The sequence below is a fragment of the Gasterosteus aculeatus genome, chromosome 15 (genome assembly GCF_964276395.1).
Source record: "Gasterosteus aculeatus chromosome 15, fGasAcu3.hap1.1, whole genome shotgun sequence".
In the NCBI taxonomy this organism is placed as follows: Eukaryota; Metazoa; Chordata; class Actinopteri; order Perciformes; family Gasterosteidae; genus Gasterosteus; species Gasterosteus aculeatus.
This window is the reverse complement of record NC_135703.1, coordinates 3853991-3875230: the sequence shown is the minus strand read 5'-3', so window position 1 is coordinate 3875230 and position 21240 is coordinate 3853991. Positions and strand designations below refer to the sequence as shown.

Genomic DNA, 21240 nt, shown 5'->3' with positions numbered 1-21240 from the left:
CAGTCTTAACAGCTATCTGCGGCCCAGCTGGTGCTGGAGTCAAGTGTGTGCGTGCTCGAGTCTCAAGATAAGTCCGCTAGTCTCCACTCGACCACTGCGCCGGTTTTTAAGTTACGAATCCGAGCAGTTATGTAATATCTGCAATGGCGAAAAACGGTCGGACACATGTTGTTCATTTGTGCTATTCGTGCCCCTCCCTTCCGAACTTGGCTTTGGCTGCAGTCTGCAGCACCGCAGCTCAATGATGGCGAGATATTTGCTGCGAGGCTGAGAAGGGAGGAGGAGGAGGAGGAGGAGGAGGAAGGGAGGAGGAGGAGGAGGAGGGGGAGGAAGGGGGTTTTGCATGCCGGGAAGCAGCAAAGTGCAAAGACAGGAGCAGCAAAGGAAGTAGGCGCTGAGCGGTGGTCGGTGGTCCGCTCGCCAGCCCGCCCGTTTCTCCCAGTGAGGCTCTGGATGTTGTTGGGACGCGTTGGTGTGGAGGAGGAGGAGGAGGAGGAGGGAGGGGAGGGTGACGAGGCTCTCGTGAGCTCAGTGCTGAGTCGTGGAAAGTGTGAGGGTGCCAGAAGGTGCGTGCGTCTGAGTGAGCTGAAAGGCTTCTTGACTCCTCGTGTGAAGCTCATCATCCCGCTGCGTCCTGCGGCACTTCTCGTGTTCTCGTGGGAAATACTTCTCTTGTTTGATACACTTAATTCCAGATGTAAAAGGTTACATGGACTATAAATAAATGCAGTCCGCTTGTTGATCCTGAATCAATTTGGTCGCAGCTTCTTCCAGTTTGACCGAAAACCTTGAACATCTGGATTGTGTTTTCAGCTACAGGCTGCTGACCAACGATGCACCTAAACATGTTCATGTTACAACCTGTAACATCACTGGGGAGACAGTTTATTTCACGCTACATCACAAACCAATCATGCTCTGCCTCCCCACCAGGCAACTAATCTTTTAATGTTTTGCGTAGTGTTTACTTGTGCCCGGTGGATTTTCATTTATTGGGCTTACGGTGCAATTACGCGACAAAGCGGCATTTCTTTAGCTTGGAAAAATGTTTTTGACCCTTTTTGCCCTGTGAATAGTTGGAGGAAATGGAGCTCTGTGCACAGTGGCTCCTCAGTGCTCCTTTCTCACACCACCATGACTTCATATGTTTAGGAAACATTCCCCATATGGCCAGGAAGGATGTGAAACTGAATATGGATTCCGTGTCTCTTGTATTCAGACGTGGTTCAATAAAGACACACAAACAAAGCTACCGGCCCACTTTTTAATCATATTATTTCTCTCTTTTCCCATCAGTTTCCTGCCTCTCTGTGTTTTTCCAAGGTTCAGCCCTCAGCAGCCGGGACCGCGGGAGGAAATGGTCGGCTTTTCCACAGAACGTGCCGCGTTTAAATTAGGCCACGTCGGGAATGATTTGAGCCGTGCGTATTGCAGCGAACCCGCTCTTCCGTGTCTCTGAGCACTGAGTGAGGACGCGGAGCTCTGAGCCGTCTTCCATTGATTTGTGGGCGCCGGTCTGTTTAATGTCACAAGAGTTCTCCGCATCCCAAATTGGGCCCCCGACAGTGTTTTGGTCGGTCCTGCTGTTTGAGAGCGCGTCTGGTTTATAACGGCGTTACACTACTTGATGTCAATGGCAGACAAAAATGGTCTCAAGCTCCCCAAATCCTGACACCTGCCCTGCGTCTCTCTCTCGCCCGTCCCAGAATCCCCTCAGTTGTCGTCGCCCCTCTCCGCCGGCGAACATGAGCGAGCGTACAGCCGGCTGTGCGTGGAGCTTCCGGAGGGAGACGGCGAGCGTCCGTTGAGCCTGGCGTCCACCCTGTCCTCCGGTTCGTCCCGCGACAGCCGCAGCCTCTTCGGAAGCACCGCGGCCCTTCCTTCCTCCGCCACCCCGCCCGAGCAGAGCGAGGACGACATCGACCTGGAGCTGAGCCCGGCCGAAAGCGCCGGGGAGCGACCCCCGGGCCGAGGCCGGGGCCGGAGCCAGAGCCCGCCCCCGACCACCACCTCCGGGGGCCGCTGGCCGGAGCGGCGGGAGCCGGGGGCTGCCCAGCGGAACGGCGACGGGAAGGCCCGCTTCCCCGCCTCGCCCGTCGTCGCGCGCGCCATGGCGCCCGACCCCAAGCTGACCTATTTGGACCGCGTCGTCATGGAGATCATCGAGACGGAGCGCATGTACGTCAAAGACCTGCGCAGCATCGTGGAGGTGAGTGGTTGTCGAGGCCGTGCTAACTTTACAGTTAATGCTTTTCTTTTCTTTTCTAACGCCAAGCCAAGTATTCACCGTGCGCCAACCATCTGACAGAGTGCATCATCAGTCCTCAAAGCGTGTTTGACTTGGATTAATGTGCAGCTATGACTTCATGTGTGCAGGTGATTTACTGGATTTGGCCGGCTATAGGAGTCAGAACAAGGGAATTGCTCTCAATTGCTGTTGAGAGTGAATAATATCTGCTGTGTTCGGCCACAAATGGGTGAAAACATCCAGGAGGGTTTCTTCCTTTTTCATGACAAGGATCCAAGCAGCTCTTGTTAGTTGACGGAACACGCAGGCCTCCCATCTGGTGATGGGGCGCTCTTGTTTGTCGATTTCTACTCAACGTTCTGTGGAGCACCTTGTGATCTGGTCGCGGCGCTGTGCGTATAAACCATTCTGTATATTTACAGTGCAGTGAAAGTTTACAGCCTGTGGCCCCGGATGATGGACCGCGCTCATATCTGGAGTTGAAACACATGGTCAGAACTTGGACACAGTGCAGGTCTTCCGTGACATCATTGCGGCCCGAGCCAAAGATAGCGGGAACCTCATCTCAGAAATGTGACAGGGAAAAAGAAAAGAATCGACCAGGAATGATTTGGCCCGAGGACTCGTTCCTGACAACCTCTTCCAAGTACTTCCAACCGTTTCAGTGGACTGCGGCCGAGCGGCCCGGGACCCCGCCAGCCAAAACTAATACCCCTCCATCACGCCGCATACCGGAGGAGTAACACAGATGAAGTGATGATGGGGTTTTCTGTAGCCGACGGTGTGTGTGTGTGTGTGTGTGTGGGGGGGGGGGGAACAAAGTCTAGATCAGATGTGTGCTCTTATCCTTTTTAAGATAATACCCTGGCTTCCAGGAAGCCGCTTGCATTCAGCTCACTTTTTATTTCACACGCTGTTTCTTCAGTGAACTCAGTTGAAGATTCCGCCTGATGTTCCAAGCAGCTGTTGAAGCTGTGTCCTCCGGCGCTTGATCTCGTCCGTAGGTCACTGTCCAATCTGAGCCGGCCACCGGAACAGCTGTTGGACCCAGCTGGTCACATGTCTGAATGGGCCCAACACGCACCGAATGGTCACTCTCAGCATTGTTTAGGGAAGTGAATGTGGTCCGTGGTTACGGGAGAGACCTAATCTACATATGAATCATACCATTCATACTTAATAATACTTTTAATTTGAACAATGACAGTGTGCATATTGTTTCTTTTTTTTTGTTGTTTTACTTTTGTTGGTTTTGAATAAAGATCAAATTGCGAGCGGTTATTAAAAGCCGAAGCGGCAGCGCTGTGACCTAGCGTCTCCAAACATAGCACTGACTCTCTCCCGCTACACGGAAGGTCACGTGTCTGTGACACGGGAGGGAGGGAGTGGGGGGGGGGGTTTCTATAGGAGACGATGAGACGCCCTGCTGACTGCAAATCAGCATTCCTCTCCTCACTGCACTGGAATTCTCCGTCCGTTACCGGCTGCAGGTCGTGCAGCACTGCCGCGTGGCGTGACGCTGATGTTAATCCGGGCGGCCCGGCAGGCCTGCTAGGTGTGCGTTTGTGTTTATTTTGCACCACACTGTGCAGGGAGGCCGGTTGTGTGCACAGGCGGTTTGCTTGGCGGCTCTTTATTGTAGCCGTTTGTCTCTGGTCATCTTGCTCCTCAGCTAGTTGTTTGTTTGCCACTCCAGTGTGTAATTGATCAAAAGGTAGTGTGACCATCCAGATGTTGGCATGTTTGGCCACTGTGTTTTTAGATCTTTTCTTTAATCTGTTAACGGGATGCACAAGAATTCGGACCCGGGGAGGGTTGACACAAAGTCACACTGACTTTGTGTCAATGGCATAAATCCTTAAACAGGATTTTAATTGCACCAGTTGTATGTGAAACCCTGCTGCCAAATGTCACATACAAACTTGATAGAGGATATGACAGGGGTCACTTTTTTCTACATTCATTCTGCCTCTAATGGGAAGAATTTTTTAAGTGCCTGTGTGACCTTTGACTTGATATGCGACCTCTTCCACGACATCCTATCTTTTGTGTATAACTCAGCCTCTGCTTTTTTTTTTCTTTTCCCCAGGACTACTTGGCTCACATTATCGATATGAGTAACCTTCCCATACAGCCGGAGCAAGTGTGCGGCCTCTTTGGAAACATAGAGGACATCTATGAGTTCAACAGGTAAGGCACACACCTAATGTATAATCCCCCATGCAATTTCCTAATATCCTAAATTAACAATCAAAAGCGCAGGAGGATCTTTGTGAAGACGCTTTATTTGCGTTTGTGGCAGTTTAGGTAGAGAAATCCCTCCATAATGTGGTTTAATATTTGTATAAGATAACGGAAGAATGTTAGGAATGCGTGCTTTATTTTCACTCGACACAAAGCGGATGCAGCGAGAAACAAAGCAGCGACACGCCGACTTTACGCCGAAGGCCGCTTTGCAACTGTCGGGCCGCCGCGGAGTCGGCGGCGCTGCCGGCTTCACGTTGCTGACCACGCCGCTTGCCAAAACACACATTAACATTCCTCTCTCTTCTCACATCGAGGAGCCTGACGGCGTAATGCCAAGGCCATTGTACAGCGACGGGCCACAAACGGGGGGTGATTTGATTCTTATTACTCTAATGGAGTTTTGACCAGCTCTGAAGGACCGATTCTGACTGGTTTTGGATGAAAGCGTTGCCGTGTTAAGGGGGCTTTTCTTCCTGTCACATGGCATCTGGGAGGCCTTGTTTTGCTTCAACCTCCTTTACTCCCCCCTCTTTGACCCACTTTTCTCTAGCTTCTGGTCTTCACGGGGCCGTGAATATCCTTCAGGTCACAGCGGGTCGTTTTATTAAGTGGGGTCAAGTTTTAAAACGTTGGCGTCACAATGTGAGATGTCTGCTGAGGGGATCAACTTCGGATCCACAAGGGTCTCACTTGTTTCCTGTTGGGGGTTTCCGTGATGTCTTTTGTCACAGCTTTGTGTCAGTGCGGAACAGGTGCTTCATGTTTACTTAATTTTGAAATGGATTTGCAGGAGGACTAACCAGATGTTTCTAGAAAAAAATGTTTTATTCCACAGTCGTCCTTTGGGGAAGTCTTTGGAAATATGAAGTTGAATTTGATTGACCTTCTAAACAGAGCGATGAATTGATAAATTACTTCAAAATCTTTTAGGGATTTGTATTCTTTGTACCATTGAACCCTCTTCCCTCCTTAAATATCTACAAAGTACTCATGTGATGTGAAGAAACATTACTAATGTGTGCAAAACAAATCTCAACCAGGAGATTCGCTCATTGTACCATGAACATGATCTAAGTTATGAAATGAAGTTATGCAACTCTCATGTTTTGCTTCCCTGGGTTTCGGATGGGAAAGTCAAGAATTTCACGCTCGTCATTAACAAAGTTCATGGTTGCCAGTGTGTGGCGCCATCTAGTGGATTGTTGTTACAATGGGTGGTCAAATAAATAGAAAATAAGCTATGGATTGACTTTGCACACGTCTCATCACTTATTCCTTTTTTAATTCCTAGGAGAATAAATGACTGCATTAACACTCCTCTTTCCCTCCCTGCTGTGTTCTGCCTCTCAGTGAACTGCTGCAGTCCTTAGACATGTGTGAGAGCGACCCGGTGGCCATCGCACGATGCTTTGTCGATAAGGTGAGAGGAACCGTGCTGCCAATGCCGATTTACTGCGACCTCCGTTTGCCACAGAAATAAACCCTCGGGGTGTGTTTGTCTTGACTTCTGTTTCCTCAGAGGGAATACTTTGATATATATACGCAGTATTGCACCAACTATCCCAAGTAAGTAGTTCGAAAACACTTTTTTTAATTACATCTTTGCTGTAGTATTTTCTTTGAGGGACACATTTTACACGCACTGATACGGCCCTCTTTTGTCCTCCAGCTCCGTGGCAGCACTGACCGACTGCATGGGGAGTAAAACGCTGGCCACCTTCTTCCAGGACCGGCAGGCCGCTCTGAAGCGCTCCCTCCCTCTGGGCTCCTACCTGCTGAAGCCGGTCCAGAGGATCCTGAAGTACCACCTGCTGCTTCAGGTACAGAACTACACAAGAGTTATTCATTATTCACAAATGGCTTTCAACTCTCATTTTAGAGCTTTAGATTTTTTTAGCTCTCCGGTGCTTTGATTTGATCAGTTATAAGGAGCCCTAAATGTAAAGGATATTTGGTATCGTGTAAGATGACAGCAGCGGTCTTTAACCAGCTCCCTGTAGGTTGGACCCCATTGGAAACTCTAACCGTCTCCCATCTCTTGTAAAGGAAATTGCGAAGCACTTTGACTCGGACGAGGAAGGCTATGAGGTCATTCAGGAGGCCATCAACACCATGACCGGCGTGGCCTGGTACATCAACGACATGAAGAGGAAACATGAACATGCTGTCAGAGTGCAGGTCAGAACCAAATACCACGCGTGCACGCCAACATCCTCTTAGGAACGAATATTTATGTCGGCTCAGTCAAGGGTCGCCTGCGAGATCAGCAGCTCCGTTACACCCCGACTTCCCCCGACTGAAGTGAGAGCTACCGGTTTTTGAAGGATATCCGTACTTTGAATCCTTGACCGAGTGGCCGGTTTTCTCCCCCCCGGAGTTTTATAGGGATTAAAAATGAAGCTCTGACGTACGGCTGACATTTACCTTCTTTCATGTTGGAGGAACATAGCTGAGAGTGATGGGAGGCGGGTGGTGCTGTGTGCTTTCATGTGCATCTGCAGGAGATCCAGTCTCTCCTCATCAACTGGAAGGGTCCTGACCTGACCACCTACGGAGAGCTGGTGCTGGAGGGCACCTTTCATGTGCTGCGGGCGAAGAACACCCGAACTCTCTTCCTCTTCGAGAGGATGCTCCTCATTACCAAGAAAAGAGGGGAACACTACGTCTACAAGACCCACATCTCCGTATGGTTCTTGACATTTTCTCATTGATCGTCAATTTCACACTTAAGGAAAATGTAGATGAGCACAATGAAACTGGTATACAACGGAACTGACGCAAGATTTGCATCATTTAACTCTTAACAAATTGGATTGAGCTACATTTTGTTGTTGTTGTTGCAGTGCTCCACCCTGATGCTCCTCGACAGTGCCAAGGACCCCCTGCTCTTCAGTGTTATCCATTTTAAGCATCCCAAGCAACCCCACACAGTGCAGGTAAATGGTAGCTGAGCACTCCAGCTATGTCGCATTCGGGGGGAATTGGGCGGATGGTAGATCGCAAACCAAATATCATGTTTGTACAGGACGCGAACGTTAGGCGAAGCAGGCAGAGAGAGATGGTACCGGCAGATGGCACTGCTGTCCACACCAGTGGTTCACACCAGTGGTTCACACCAGTGGTTCACACCAGTGGTTCACACCAGTGGTTCACACCAGTGGATGTTACGTAGCTCCATCGCAGAGAGAAAGTTTGCAATAGAATATTACGAGAAAGCTAAATTTTATAGCCACATGCATTACTAGAATAATAATGTAACACCTGCTGTGTTTTCAGTTTTTTTGTCCTTAATTTAGCTGATTTAAAAACAATAATTGTTATTTTTGTGTTAATGAAACCTGTTAAGAGTCAGCACTGTAGTATTTTTCAATTCTGCATCTATCTGGTGTGCCTTTTATTGACTCTTTTTCTAAACGACAAGTGCTTGCCGTTTCAGGCCAAGTCGGTGGAGGAGAAGCGCCTGTGGGCCCATCAAATCAAGAGGCTCATTCTTGAGAACCACAACACCATCATCCCCCAGCAGGTAAACAACAGCGTCCCTCGTGGAGGACTTCTGTTCGTCTCCGCTACGGAAGATTTGCCTCGTATGTAACCGCAACCTTATTTTGTTCCCAAGGCAAAAGAAGCCATCATGGACCATTCTATGTGTAAGTGTCACTGATGCAGCCAAACAATTGAACAGTTTCCATAACAACCGAAGATGCTGCAAACAAAAGAGGAGGGTGGCTAGTTTAACGTGGAAAATACACCAGGAGGCTGCAGCCCGAAACCCACCTGTGCATGACCAGAAAAGTGTCACGACGCATCCCTCTTCTGCTCAGATCCAGGGAAGTACCACTACAGCCCCGAGAGGCTGAAGAAGGCAGAGTCCTTCCAAGGGGATGACTTTCATCTTGCAGGGCGGAATGGGAGAAGAAGATCAGGTTAAAAACAACATCAAGTACTCAGTCCTTCTACCTGGGTCCTTTCCTCCCGCATTATCCAAATGGCACTGCTGATGATTGTCACTTCAACCTTTTTCTTTTTCTCCTTTTAGAGCCTGCAAAACACACAATACTGGGCACAAAAGGTTGGTACATGTATTTGTTTATGTTCACTGGACGTTGTGTCAGCTGAGTGGTTCCTGTTCAGTGGCCCCTTCGTTATTTGTGTGTCCGTCTAATAGAAGCGGCCCACGTCTCTCTTGCGCGGCCGCTTTGTTCCCCCTCAAAAGACATCCGGGAAAAGCGATCAAAAGGCACGCGGGTGTCGGTTAATTACTTTGTAGCACGCAAGCTCTTTTCAACAGCCAGATTCAGCCCCCTGCCTTCGGAGCCCGTCTCCCTGCTCTCATCTACTCTAATTGGCCATTATGAAAGGGAAACTTCTGTATTTGTGTCCCCAGTACTTCTTGGCTCCCGGTGCAGATGCGTTTTTTTCCGAAGCAATGTAATGAAGAAGCAATTTTCATGTCAACCGTTTCATCTCAGTGAGGGAGTGGGCCATCACATCCTGGCTAATTGCATCATGTTTCCCAGACAAATATGTTTGTAATTGCTATTTATCTAATCACGCAGCCTCCCTTAAGTCTGGGCCAGACTAACTGCTACCTCACTCACCATTAATGTTATTTCCTCATGTGATATTTGACGAGAGCATGCGACAGATACTGACGTTGTTTTTTGTTTATCTCTCCTCCTCTTTTGGCCTTTGTTCTCCGTGCAGCTGTTTTGAAGGTGAGTGCCGAAATTCAAATGCGGCCTTTTATCAAACCGTAATAAGCTTTTCCCCCCCCCCGCTGTAAGAAGGCCGGTGTGCTGTGGTGAGACACGGCGTATTCCATTCAAATCACACAAGAGCTCGAACCAAAAATGGGAAAAGCACACAAACTCATCCTCCCACAGCGTACTTTCCTTTACCCCCGGATCTAAAGCCGAAGCAGCTTTATTGATGATTCCATCCCATTTTCCTGCTTTGCAATCACGTCACGGCTTCATCACCGGCCTTGCAATAACAAACCACATGTGTATGACTTCACGCTACAGCACGCAGACAGTGAGGGCGCGCTGCTGGGGGAGAGGTGCTCCCTCCGGCCCGCTGCTAGTGACAGTACGCAGGCCCCCGCTCTAAGCCAGGCGCCGTCCGAGAGGCCATGTGCGAAGGATCTGAATCCCGGAGGTCCCACTGACCGTGACCCCAGGCTGGAGCCTCGGCCCAGCGAGGGCGGGCTGCAGCCGGACACGCCCGAGGAGGAGAAGGGGGAGAGTTACAAGGAGGATGTACTGATGGGAGACGACCAGGTAGCCGACTTTGCCAGCTCAGTGCTGGCGGCCATCTCCTGCTGGCACTATAGAGCCAGGGCTTTGCTTTCCACTCGCTTCACAACGGTGAGGGTCTCTGCCGCCCACGGCTTTCCTATTTCCCGCTCCGTTCCGCTGGCTTACCGACACTCCCCCACGCCGGCTCTCGCCTCCCCCCCCCCCCCCCCCCCCTTTCTCCCGGTTTCCGTCTTAGTGAATAGAACCCAACTAACACCTGCTACTAGCGTTCGCACGGTGCACGGTGCACGTTGCAGAGCCGCGGGTGGAATTCCTCCCGTCGGAGTGCATGGACCCTTCTGCAAAACCACTAACGGTGAAATCTGAAATGAGCGGGCGAAGGTGCATGACTTTGCCTTTTATGGTTTGGAGTTTGGACGTCACCACCCCGTGCATGCAGCGTTCTCCTCCGATGGATGTTTCCCTCATCTGTGTAGTTACAGTGCGTTTCATGATTGTGCGTTTATTTCGGGACATGATTTATTATACACGATTATCTTGTTGAAACTGGGCCTGAATTTGCATTAGAAACAGCGGCCTGATGCGCCCGGTTTAAATGTCGTTTGACTTCAAAGGTTAATGCAGCTATCTAATTAACTGATCATTATAATAGCAAAAGCCTTGCACTTTGATAATCATATTTCCTCAACAAATTTCCCCTCTGAATATTCAAGTCTTTGATAAGGTTAATTGTTATACCAGTATTGTTTCTGGGTATGAATAAAGACTAAAGTAATAACAATCAATACTTCAATCATAACCACATTAAGCCTCTTGGAAATGAGAGATTCTCCGGCTGCATGCGGCCTCTCAGTGGGACCTTAGAGGACGAGTAAGAATAATAACCGAGTTTACTGCCGTGATTCGCTCTTTCAGGATGATCAGATCGGAGATACGGCTGAACTGACAATTACAACAACGGAGGAGTAAGACCTCCGGCGCAAGAGGAAAAACAGGTGGATGTGGCTGTGAAAGAGACAAAGGTACTTAATAAAGCCTTACATGGATGTATACAACCAGCCGTTCACTTTCATCCATTTATTCATTTTGTCGGAGAATGCGTATCGATCTTTGTGCTCTTAGTATCGTGTGGTTCGGTGTTTTTTGCTATTGTATATTTTGAATGACGCACTCTCAGTCTATTTGCTGTGAATCGGTGAACGAGAGCCGGCTCATTCATCACTGCAATAGACGTTTCAGTAATAAGCGCCCTTTGCCATCAGAGAACCATTTCTTTCAGTGCCTTTTTAAAAACAGCATTAGTGCCGGATGTGCATATGTGGTCCTGAAAATTTAAATAACACACACACACACACACACACACACACCACGCTGCGGCCTGTGGTCAGCATTCCCGTTTCTCACCCGGCTGCACTTTTTACAATTGCCAAAACGCCACCAGAACCAAGCAACACCGGGAAACGAAGGGTGATTAATGGCCGACTCCGTGGTAGTAGCAAATAACCCTTTCCACCAGTTTCATACATACGTGCGTGGAAATGTGTCACTGTAATGAAGCTCAACTGGGCCTCACAAGAAATAAGAACTGTCCATTATGTTAATGTGTAACGGAAAGTGCTCGCCATGGTTAATGTCTGTTTGACTCATCAGATCCCACTTTGCAAACACTCACTATCGGGTTTCAGGTCGGCGTGGCGGAGCCGTGTCCTCTGGACCGTGTCCCCCAAGAGAGGCAGAGCCGCCGGCCCGAGTCTCCCGTCTGCCCTGTGCAACAAGGAGCCGACACTCCGGAGTCTCACGACGACTCGAGGGAAACCGCGGAGGAGGAGGAGGAGGAGGAAGGGGAGAGCGATTCATCTGGTGGTCATCAAGCGGAGGAGACGAGTGTACTGACGAACGGCGAGCTCTCGGAAGAGGAGGAAGAGGCGCTCTCGGGCAACGCAAGCATCCTGCCGTCCTCCGTGCTGGACCAGGCGAGCGTGATAGCTGAGCGCTTCATCGGCGGCCTTTCGAGAAGGAGCAGCCTGGTCTCTGAAGACCTGGGGTCCCCCGCGTGCCCCTCACCCTCAATAGAAAATGACATCTTCAAAAGCCCCTCGGCTTGCGTGGATTTAGAGCAGCAGACTCAAACGCCGGCTCGCTCCCCCCCGGAGCCGAAGGTCACCGGCGAGGCCGCCCCGTCGACGCCTGCACCGGCCCTCCCGCCGAACGGCCGCGCTGAGGAGGAACCCGGGTCCACTCTCTCTAAACGGGATCGCCTCCTCATCCGCAAGATCAGGAGATACTACCAGCACGCCGAGAACGAAGACGCCAGCTTCAGCATCAAGCGCCGGGAGAGTCTCTCCTACATCCCGGCGGGTCTGGTGCGGCACCTGAGCCGACAGCTGAACAGTGTTCCTCAGGAGCAGGCCGCCCCGGCTCAAAGGAAAGGCCTTTCTCGGAACCGCCCCACTTCCTGGTCGGTGTTTGACCTTCCCGGCTTGGAAAAGATTCCAAGCCCCGGCGCTCAACCACAGACGAAGCCACAGAGACCAGTGGAGGCCAAGGCCAGATCCCAGAGCATCACAGACGCCACCACCACCGATGAAGAGTTCAGAGACTCGTCAGACATGCTCAAGGTCTGGCAGGACATGGAAATGGAAGCGGACCGCCGGGACGTCCGGCGAATTACAGAGGAGACGCTTAGCGAACCGAGGTTAGAAGCGACGTGGGATCTCGGCTCAGGCACTCCAGATGTTAAAACCAGTAAGAACCCACCTCCCCTTTCAGAAGAGTCCGATGGCTGCGCCGTCTCATCTCCCACCACAGCCTTTCCACCGGCGGAGGGGGGGTCCTGTCCGGACTCCACGTCTCCAGACAAGCTGCCCAAGTTGATCAGCTTCCGATCGAGCATCGACGAGGACCAGATCCTACAGGACATGGGGAAGATGAAGAACAAGGTGTTCCAGCTGGCGCGCCAGTACAGTCAGCGCATCAAGAGTAACAGGCCGATAGTCTGGCCGAGGAACCGAGAAAGAGCAAATCCACCGAGCTTCAAGAGCTTGCCGGCTGTCCGCGAGGAGAGGATTCAATGTAGGAAAAAGGGTAAATAGGACGCTTGGTGGTTTCTTTTGCAGTAGCTCTGCTGTTAAGCACATGTATGGAATAAACTGAAAAGCCTTTTTTTTTTTTTTTGTGTCTGTTTTTTTTTTTTGTGTGTATGTGTGCAGGTAAACCCGACCTGAGGTTGCCCTTGAACACTTGCGATCACTCAGTCGTCCACGAGGAGCGTTCTCCGAGCCCGGTCCAGACGCCCGGCTCCGGCCCCGGCTCTGAACCCGGCTCCCCGGAGACGGACGGCTTCTGCTGGCCTGCGGTGCACGAGCTCCGCACCAAATACACAGACTCCGGCCACTCGCCAAACGGGACCCCTGCCTGCGCAGTCCCAAACGGGACGCCGGAGTGCTGCGCGCGCCAGGACGGCAGCTCCTCCGACCTCCGCGGCGCGCCGACGGACGGTCCGAGCGCGGCGCTGGAAGACAGGTGCCGCGTGGAGGAGGAGGAGGACCGGGCGGCGCCCCGCGTCCAGCCCCTGCTGTGCAGGTGGAGCTCCTTAGACCACGTGCTCGGGTCTCTCCCCCTCCACGAAGCGCAGAGCTTTCAGGAACCTGTGAGGAGCAGCTTCACAACAAGTCAGGTGTCTCTGATAACGAGAGGCGGGGACCGCGACCCTGACTGCACGGCGAAGGCCGCCGCCCCGGCTCCTGGGAAAACGACAGAAAGTAACCTGGTGAAAAGCTTACGAGAGAAGTTCCAGAGCTTAACCGCGAGCTCGTGAACACGTGAAACGAGGGACCAGCCGGTGGAGAACAGTTACCCCCCCCCCCCCCCAAAAGAACGCAACCTGTTGTTATCTGCACATTGTTTTTAGTATTGGGGACACGGTGATGATTTTCCACCAAGCATAAAGGGATGTTATTAGTTATTGGAGCCATGAGGGGAAAGCATATTGTCTTAAAAAATGTGTGTTGCAATATTTGTACATTAGTATTTGTCTGCACTGTACAAGTGTTTTTTTTAAGATTTGTAATGTAGTCCCCCGGTGACTGCGGATTAAGTTCTACTTTATTTTTATTATTTGCATCAATTTGGTCAATTCCTGCTATAACCACTGTAGTACTTTTACCATTCAACCATGTAATCTGCCAGCCAGAGCTTCAGGGGAAAGAAAAAAGGGGCTAAAGTGACTTTAACGAGTCCGATGTTCTATGACCAGTCAAACATATAGACACGTTTTCTCATTCAATTCAATGAAGCAGTGACCCAAATGTTTGACTGCTACTGTACCAAAGAGGGTTTGAACTGTGATTTGCTTCCACGTTTACTGTAGCGGCTTTTAAAAAATTGTTCACAAACTGTCACTGGAGCTTTATTTTTCTCAACAAGCTGTACATTTTCTTTAATATTATTTATGAATCTGTATATTTGGCAAATTGGCCTCATGTAAATAGTGACACGTAGATGCCCTTTTTACTTTTCCATTCCAGAACATATATTATTTCATACTTGAAGTTTCCCATATTTTCAATAAAAATGGTATATGCCCTAATAGGTACAGTATATCCATCCCTTACATCTACAACTTGACCCACTGGTGAAATGCAAGAATGAATATGCAACGTTAATGTGCATGAAGTTATGAAGACTATTGTATGGATTGTTTGGGTTCGTAACATGTGAAAGGAATGAATCTCATTGAAATGAGGATTAATCAGCCAAACTAAACTGCATCTGCAAGATAAACAACGTGCTGTCAACATGCGCTTAATGATGCACGATTGATCTAATCAATGGAGACTAACGTCTTATCAACTGTGATTATTTCTTTGCTTAATTTCATGAAAGTCTGCTACACACAATTACACAAAAGAACATTAATGTTTAGTATTTAATCAATTATGAGGCGCGGTTATTACCGAACGGAATCATCTTCGCATCGAAAGCTGCGTCAAGCCAGACAGAAATAGACCGACGTAAACCGGAAGTCAACGGGGCAGTCCTTCAACATAAAAGCGCGAGTACACCTCGGAACTCTATGCGATCTGTTCTCATCCCCGAGGGGTTTTATTTTTGCACTGCTGAGCAGAACTTGCAGCTGGTGTGTGTTGTGTTGTGTTGTGTGTCGGGACGCGTTTGGAGAAGCAGAAACCTGAAACCTGCCATAAAATAAATGAACCATTGCTTTTTTTCTTCTTCTTCCTGGACTAGTGCATATATACAATAGTGTATAGACTTTTTGTCTATGAAGAATGGGCTGCGCAATATCAGGTCTGGCGGCAAAAGCGGAGTTTGGTGAGGTCACTACTGAGGATGCTGCTGCTGATGTTGCTGCTGATGCTTCGTGTCCCAGCGAGGAGCAGATTCAGATGATCAAGGATTCATGGAAAGTTATCCGGGACGATATTGCCAAAGTTGGGATTATTATGTTCGTCAGGTAAAGTGCTCAAGTTTCTCCTGTACTTTTGCAGTGATGTTTGCATGTCAATGGCTCAAAATAGCAGAGATAATTCGCTTACTCGCCTAATTAGAAGGGGTGGACTGGGGATCATTTAAGAGATTACAGGGATATTAAAGTTACACCATCCAGTCAAACTGAGTCAACATTTGATTCCCTTTAGACATTTAATACATTTTTGATGATTTTTACATTTTCCAGTCGAAAGACCGGCAACAGCGTCCAGCAACAGAATACATTTTCCATGTGTGTCTTAAAGGCTCATATTCTCCTGATCATCGCAGTGCACAGTTTAACCTTTTCGGACCGCTCAGTGTGCACGGTGTTCTGGCCTGACAGACAAAAGGGTGTTCAGAAGGTCTTTTGTCCCGCTTTGATGATGACACGATGCCTGACCTTTTCACACGAGAAGTGCACATCAAGCTCCCTTCCACCGCCGTCCATCCCTCGTACACGAGGCCTTCTCTGTTTAGAGCCCAGAGCAGGATACCCCTCCTCCCTTCTTATCACTTCATAGCATTTTAACAACATTACATAATCATACACAGCCACGGCCCGGCCATTATGCTCTACAATTAAGGGCCTGCGCCATCAGGAAAATGCATTTTATCAATTAGAATTGCCGCCCGCGTCCGGGAAAACATCAGTGACCTATGAGGGGACCATACGGCACATGACTGTGTACGGTGGTAGAAGAGGAGAGACCGTGGTCTTTGGCCAGCGGATGATCCCAAATTTAAACCAAATAGGATACTAAATAATAGACTTAAATGGGACCTGTTTATCAATAACAAAATAGTTACAACAACCTCTGAACAGTGCAAATGAAAACTCCACTGGAGCTGAATCGTGCCACATTGTCTCCATATGAGCTGCTCACATGAGGCATGTTTAGTGCACCGTAAAGGGAGCAGTCGATGCCGTGTAAAGAGTGGGGAGAAAAGCTTGTGAGCTGGTGGAGAAAGTAAACATTGTGGCCTTACACAGTGACTTTATAGCATTTAATCAAGCATTAATTCCTACTACTTTTAAATGAATATAGCCTGAAAATGTTGTAATTTAATGCACAGAGCAGCACAGAACATTTGTATTTAAATTAGCTGAACTGCAAAAGATTATTATTCTATATATATATATAACAATGTACTATTGTATGAAACCATGCGTTTCGTAGTCAGTCCCCTAAAAACATCCAGGGGGGCTCTGAAAGACATACCGACATCTTGTCTGGTCAATATCTCGCCTCCCTGCGGTATCATCTGCTCCTCAAAGCAGCAAAGCTACTCATGTTTTACACCAGCGCATTTCGAGCACCTCTCCCACAACTCCATTCATCAGTCTGCGGATGCGGGCATCTAATGCATTTATTCATGAGGACTTTTTTCTGTATTTCAGGATTAGAAACACATGTTTGTTTCCCTCTCACCAGCAGTGCTGCCATCAAGAAAGAATAAAAATAGCCGCGCCCCACAAGTCCTAATGTTTTCTGCCCAAAATGATTTAAAAAAAGCGAAACTCTCGAGATCAGTAGCTCTGTCTAATGGGGACTGCAGCAGTGACGGGGCAGCGTGGCTCATCACACCTCCGAGTGGGAACGAGGGAAACCAACTCTCAGATCCAGCGGTTGCTGAATGCAGCTGTTGTGTGTGAAAATAAAAAAAGAGTTAGAAGCCTCCAAATGCACTGCGGCTGAAAACTGCAAATTCACATTACAACAATAGAGGGCTGCGGCTGCGTGACCCTCGGGGTTACGTCGCGTTTGCTGGGAAATCCAGGGGGGGGGCTGTGTTTTGATCTGGGAGAAAAACTAAGATGACAAGCGGCTTCGTTGTCTTGGCAACAGGTTGTTTGAGACCCACCCTGAGTGCAAGGACGTGTTCTTCCTGTTCCGAGACGTGGAGGACCTGGAGAGGCTGCGGACCAGCAGAGAGCTCAGAGCGCACGGCCTCAGGTCAGCCACCACGTGCACACACACACACACACACACACACACACACACACACACACGGAGGGGGACACGCCGGGCAGCAGAACAGCTGGAGACCTTGTGACCTACATTTAGAGATGTGTGTCGTTTATTTATTGGCTTCTGTCGGGATTATGAACATCTCGTTGTGTAAATAGGCCAAAATCCACGTGGTGCTAATTTGTAGCGATTACCAATCTTAGATTTCCTCAAATGTAGATTTTCAAATCCTCACTCGAAAAATAGAGAACTGCTGTGGAGCCCATTGGTCTATGTTGATCTGCACAGTCTGTGTGTGCAGCACAAAGAAATTGACCCTTTGATGTTAAAAGTAGACCATTTTTTCGGGGGGCACTATATTTTTTTTTAGTGCCCCCCAAATAATTGGGCGCCGCCCCCCGCTATCTTTTTCAGGGTCATGTCTTTTATTGAGAAAAGCGTGGCGAGACTGGACCAGATGGAGAGACTGGAAGCGCTGGCTCTGGAGTTGGGAAAAGGACATTACCACTACAACGCCCCCCCTAAGTACTACAGCGTAAGACAATCGTTCACAGACATCTACACATATTCCATTTATAACTCATTTCAATTCCACGACTCCCCATGAGAGCAAATCTATCTGAAAGCAGCTGAATGAAGTGACTGGACATCACCGTAGCGACCACAGCCTAACATGAGCACGCTTCTACAGTACGTCGGGGCAGAATTCATCGGTGCCGTGCAGCCCATCCTGAAGGAGAGGTGGACGGAGGAGCTGGAGGAGGCGTGGAAGGTAACCTGTGTGTGTGTCTGTGTGAGTGTGGAATCAGAGACGCTCACAGCCACACATCCTGTGTGGAGCGGCCTTCGTGTGTGCAACCTGCACGTCCCAGTGGACATCGACACCCTGCGGCCCGGTCGTCTTTTCATGTCACGCCAAGCGTTTGGCTCATTCTACTTGGGAGACCATTACTTATCAAACGGCACAAAGTGTGTAAATCAAGTCCTTCTATAAAGAGCTCGTTGCCCTCATCCCTGACCTTTGAGTTACTGGTTAATTGAAATGTTTCATATTTGGCACTAAACATCCTTTACCTTAATAACACCGCATACTGCTAGCTAGTATTTCTATGGCTCTGGGTGGATAATAGAACGCACACACACACGTTGTACAATGCAGCAATGTTACACCAACATCCTCCACACACGGGGAGCATGACTGTGTTCAACGTGTATCTTGTGTGATCCAGACCTTGTTTCAGTTCGTGACCGGCCTCATGCAGCGGGGGTACCAGGCGGAGAGCAAGCGCCAGCTGGCCGTCCCCCCGAAGGAACGACCCGACAAGAAGAACACGGCGCTGTGAGCTGCCGCTTCTCCTTCCAACCACCAAGTCCCACTGTTTTTACCGTCCAATAGAAATGTCTCGATGTATATACTGTATTTACTGTCTCCTTTTCAACACAGTCACGGTTTGCCACTTATTTAAAACGGACAAAAACAAAACTCGCTATGACTTTCAACGGAGCACTTTATTTCTGCACGTATCTTGTGCTGGCGTCCTCTTCCATGAGGTCAGGACCCGGCAGCATGATTCAAACGGCCGACAGCACATACCAGCTGTCATTACACCCGCCTTGCAATTGTGATTAACAAAAATGTTCGTCTAACTTGGTCCGTCTTTATATTAACTTAGAAAATGGCTTTCAATAAAATCTGCATTTAACATTAGTCATCATTCAGAAATCTAATTCATATTTAAATTACCCACATTAACCTAAATAATACATTTTGTTTGGGTTCAACGATTTAAGACGGACAGTTTATAGTTTGGTATGATAATTTAAAACAAAAATATCCATTGTGCTTTAGGAAGTCAAATAAAATGATTAAATAAAGTAAATGTCTACAATATCTAGTCTAATACAAAAAAAAATCTAGTCAAATCTGTCGTGATTTAGTTTAAAGCAACTTGGTAGTAAATTCATTGCTTATGCAATTAATAAACACAATTAAAAAAACCGCCTCTGTGGTCACAGATCAGCTGTAAATATAATGGATCTAACACTTAAATAGCATTAAAGGCGGGTAATCATCGGGCTCAGCGGATTTGCCGTCACAGGTGACACAGCTGTTGATGATCTGGTTCCAAAGGAGAAATGGTGGCGATTCAGTAATGTTGACCTGTACGAGTTAGAGGAAATCCTCGAGGTTTCCGTTACAGACTTCCACTGGCACCAGAATGCCAGGGATGAGACATTACCATGCAAACAATGGCACAATAATCAAAGCAGTCCCCGGGTGGTTGAGCAGCGATTCCGAGGCCTCGGGTGAATCGGTCCAAAGCGAGATGCAGCGACCCACCAGGTGGAGGCTCTTGCTGTTCCGTAGGATCGTACAGGCCCGTTTAGGTACCCATTGTTATGTTACTGAGTCAGTCGGTCATTGGGTGGCTTTGGTTTTCTTGCCTTTGCTTTTCTTATCTTTCTTCTTAAGTCCATCCATGTGAGCTCTGAGGAGATTGGAGTATGCCTGCAAAGGAGGTGTTTCAGTTTAGATTTCAGTGCAATGGCAAACGGTAATAACTTCAAAATACCACTGAAATTAAATGTTGCAAAACTAGCCTGACCTACCATTTGAAACTTGATTACTTCTTTGGTGGTAACCTGAAATAGAAATAAACGAAAAGTCAGCATTAACAGCTTGTATTTGATCAGGCAGAAAGCCACCGGAGACACAGTAAGTAAACTTACCACTGTGCTAATTTTCTTCTTGCCATCAGATGCCCTGACGAGGCATTTGTTGTCTACTGGTTCAAAGGACTCGGCGTGGCCCTTTCGGGGTGTTGGTTTTGTCCTCCCGTCGTCTGTAAACCAGAAATACGGCTCACATGATGAGAGGGGAAACCTGGAGCATGATCGTACAGGTTAAACTGGAATGAGACTCGAGAGGAGCTTACACTTCTTTAACGTGATGACAACACTGCCAGATGTTCTGCACTTCTGGAACAGCCGTGTGAGTTCTGTGAGAAACTGGACGATGGAGCGAAAAGGGAAAAAGTCAATCGGAGTCCCTGCAAACGATCCATACTGTTTGGGGGATGCAAGATTCAACATGGCAATCAAAGCCATTATTAAATATGTATCTAAAATCAACTTCGGTTGTGGTCGAGTTTCATATTCATTGCCACATACTGAAGAGTACTTTCAATTTCAGCCTACCCTTAATAAACCGGGGAAATATTAAAAACATTTGAATCTCTATTTGACTGCATTAGTTGTACCTCTTTAAATGACCGCCACCCGGTTAATAGTCGGTTAGGTGAGGAACAAAAAGGAAATGGCAAATAACATTAACATGTAACTTAACGTTACTTTAGTCTGCTTAGTGTAACGCTAACTCTGCGTTAGCTGTCGTGAAATTAATACGTTGATGAATGTTTGCTTACATCGGTGCCTATTTACGAAATAATGAACAACTTAACCGAGATTTGCGTTTCCAAAGCGTGCGCGTGGCCTCAACAATTCTGGAAAGTGAAATAACTGAGTTACATGTGCCGGTTTAAAGCTCGACACGAAACCAAATGTTAGCTTCAATCAAGCGTTAGCATCCTGGCTAATGGGCAAGTTTGGTCACTTAGCTACATTAGCTTGACTAACGTTGTGGCCGGCTGTCAACTAACGTGGACAGCTAACCTGATGGACAGTGTCCATTTAATGTTCACCACCAATAAAGTCGACGGACCCAATAATTAAAAAATATACTCTAAATCTTACCGTGTCATTTTCAAGCAGCACCATGATTCTAATTGCAGCTTTTGCGTCGGTTTATTAGTCGCAAGCTAGCCGCTGTGGAGACTGTAAAGCACACGTACTACGTACCGCACGAGCCGGAGCCCCGCCCTGCGCCTCTAGAGCGGAAACTGGGGTTGAGCGACAGCGCCACCCGCGGCCAAGGAGGGGAACTACACGCCTCGGTTGATGGAAACATTTGTTCATATATTGAAGATTTTTCCACAACTTGGTTATTTATAAACACGATATCTAAAGA

The 21240-nt window shown here is 48.4% G+C and overlaps 3 protein-coding genes across 5 annotated transcripts; 2 read left to right on the top strand and 1 right to left on the bottom strand.

Annotated features, from left to right (window-relative positions):
• The first annotated feature begins 1015 nt into the window (after nucleotides 1-1015).
• On the top strand, nucleotides 1016-14341 carry LOC120832608 (pleckstrin homology domain-containing family G member 3). The gene is made up of 18 exons (XM_078089523.1): nucleotides 1016-1421; nucleotides 1707-2209; nucleotides 4338-4438; nucleotides 5846-5915; nucleotides 6015-6061; nucleotides 6165-6315; nucleotides 6542-6673; nucleotides 6997-7179; nucleotides 7339-7431; nucleotides 7932-8018; nucleotides 8112-8142; nucleotides 8317-8418; nucleotides 8532-8564; nucleotides 9200-9210; nucleotides 9520-9861; nucleotides 10695-10775; nucleotides 11439-12837; nucleotides 12963-14341. Exons 1-18 carry the CDS (start codon nucleotides 1145-1147, stop codon nucleotides 13568-13570), a joined length of 4251 nt encoding a protein of 1416 aa, XP_077945649.1. The 5' UTR covers nucleotides 1016-1144; the 3' UTR covers nucleotides 13571-14341.
• A 523-nt stretch (nucleotides 14342-14864) lies between these two features.
• Nucleotides 14865-19015, top strand: xgb (x globin). 2 transcript variants are annotated; one of them, XM_040198996.2, is made up of 5 exons: nucleotides 14865-15226; nucleotides 17091-17198; nucleotides 17628-17748; nucleotides 17905-17985; nucleotides 18443-19015. In XM_040198996.2, the coding sequence occupies exons 1-5, from the start codon at nucleotides 15042-15044 to the stop codon at nucleotides 18554-18556; spliced, it is 609 nt and encodes a 202-aa protein (XP_040054930.2). In that variant the 5' UTR covers nucleotides 14865-15041; the 3' UTR covers nucleotides 18557-19015. The 2 variants fall into 2 exon arrangements, with proteins under 2 accessions (XP_040054930.2, XP_077945571.1); XM_078089445.1 differs by lacking the exon at nucleotides 18443-19015 and having other exon boundaries at nucleotides 14902-15226; nucleotides 17905-18309.
• Nucleotides 18704-21173, bottom strand: srp14 (signal recognition particle 14). 2 transcript variants are annotated; one of them, XM_040199016.2, is made up of 5 exons: nucleotides 20967-21173; nucleotides 20150-20222; nucleotides 19944-20056; nucleotides 19824-19856; nucleotides 18704-19722 (listed from the first exon to the last, which is right to left on the bottom strand). In XM_040199016.2, the coding sequence occupies exons 1-5, from the start codon at nucleotides 20988-20990 to the stop codon at nucleotides 19633-19635; spliced, it is 333 nt and encodes a 110-aa protein (XP_040054950.1). In that variant the 5' UTR covers nucleotides 20991-21173; the 3' UTR covers nucleotides 18704-19632. The 2 variants fall into 2 exon arrangements, with proteins under 2 accessions (XP_040054950.1, XP_077945572.1); XM_078089446.1 differs by lacking the exon at nucleotides 20150-20222 and having other exon boundaries at nucleotides 19944-20097; nucleotides 20967-21092.
• Between the last annotated feature and the right edge of the window lie 67 nt (nucleotides 21174-21240).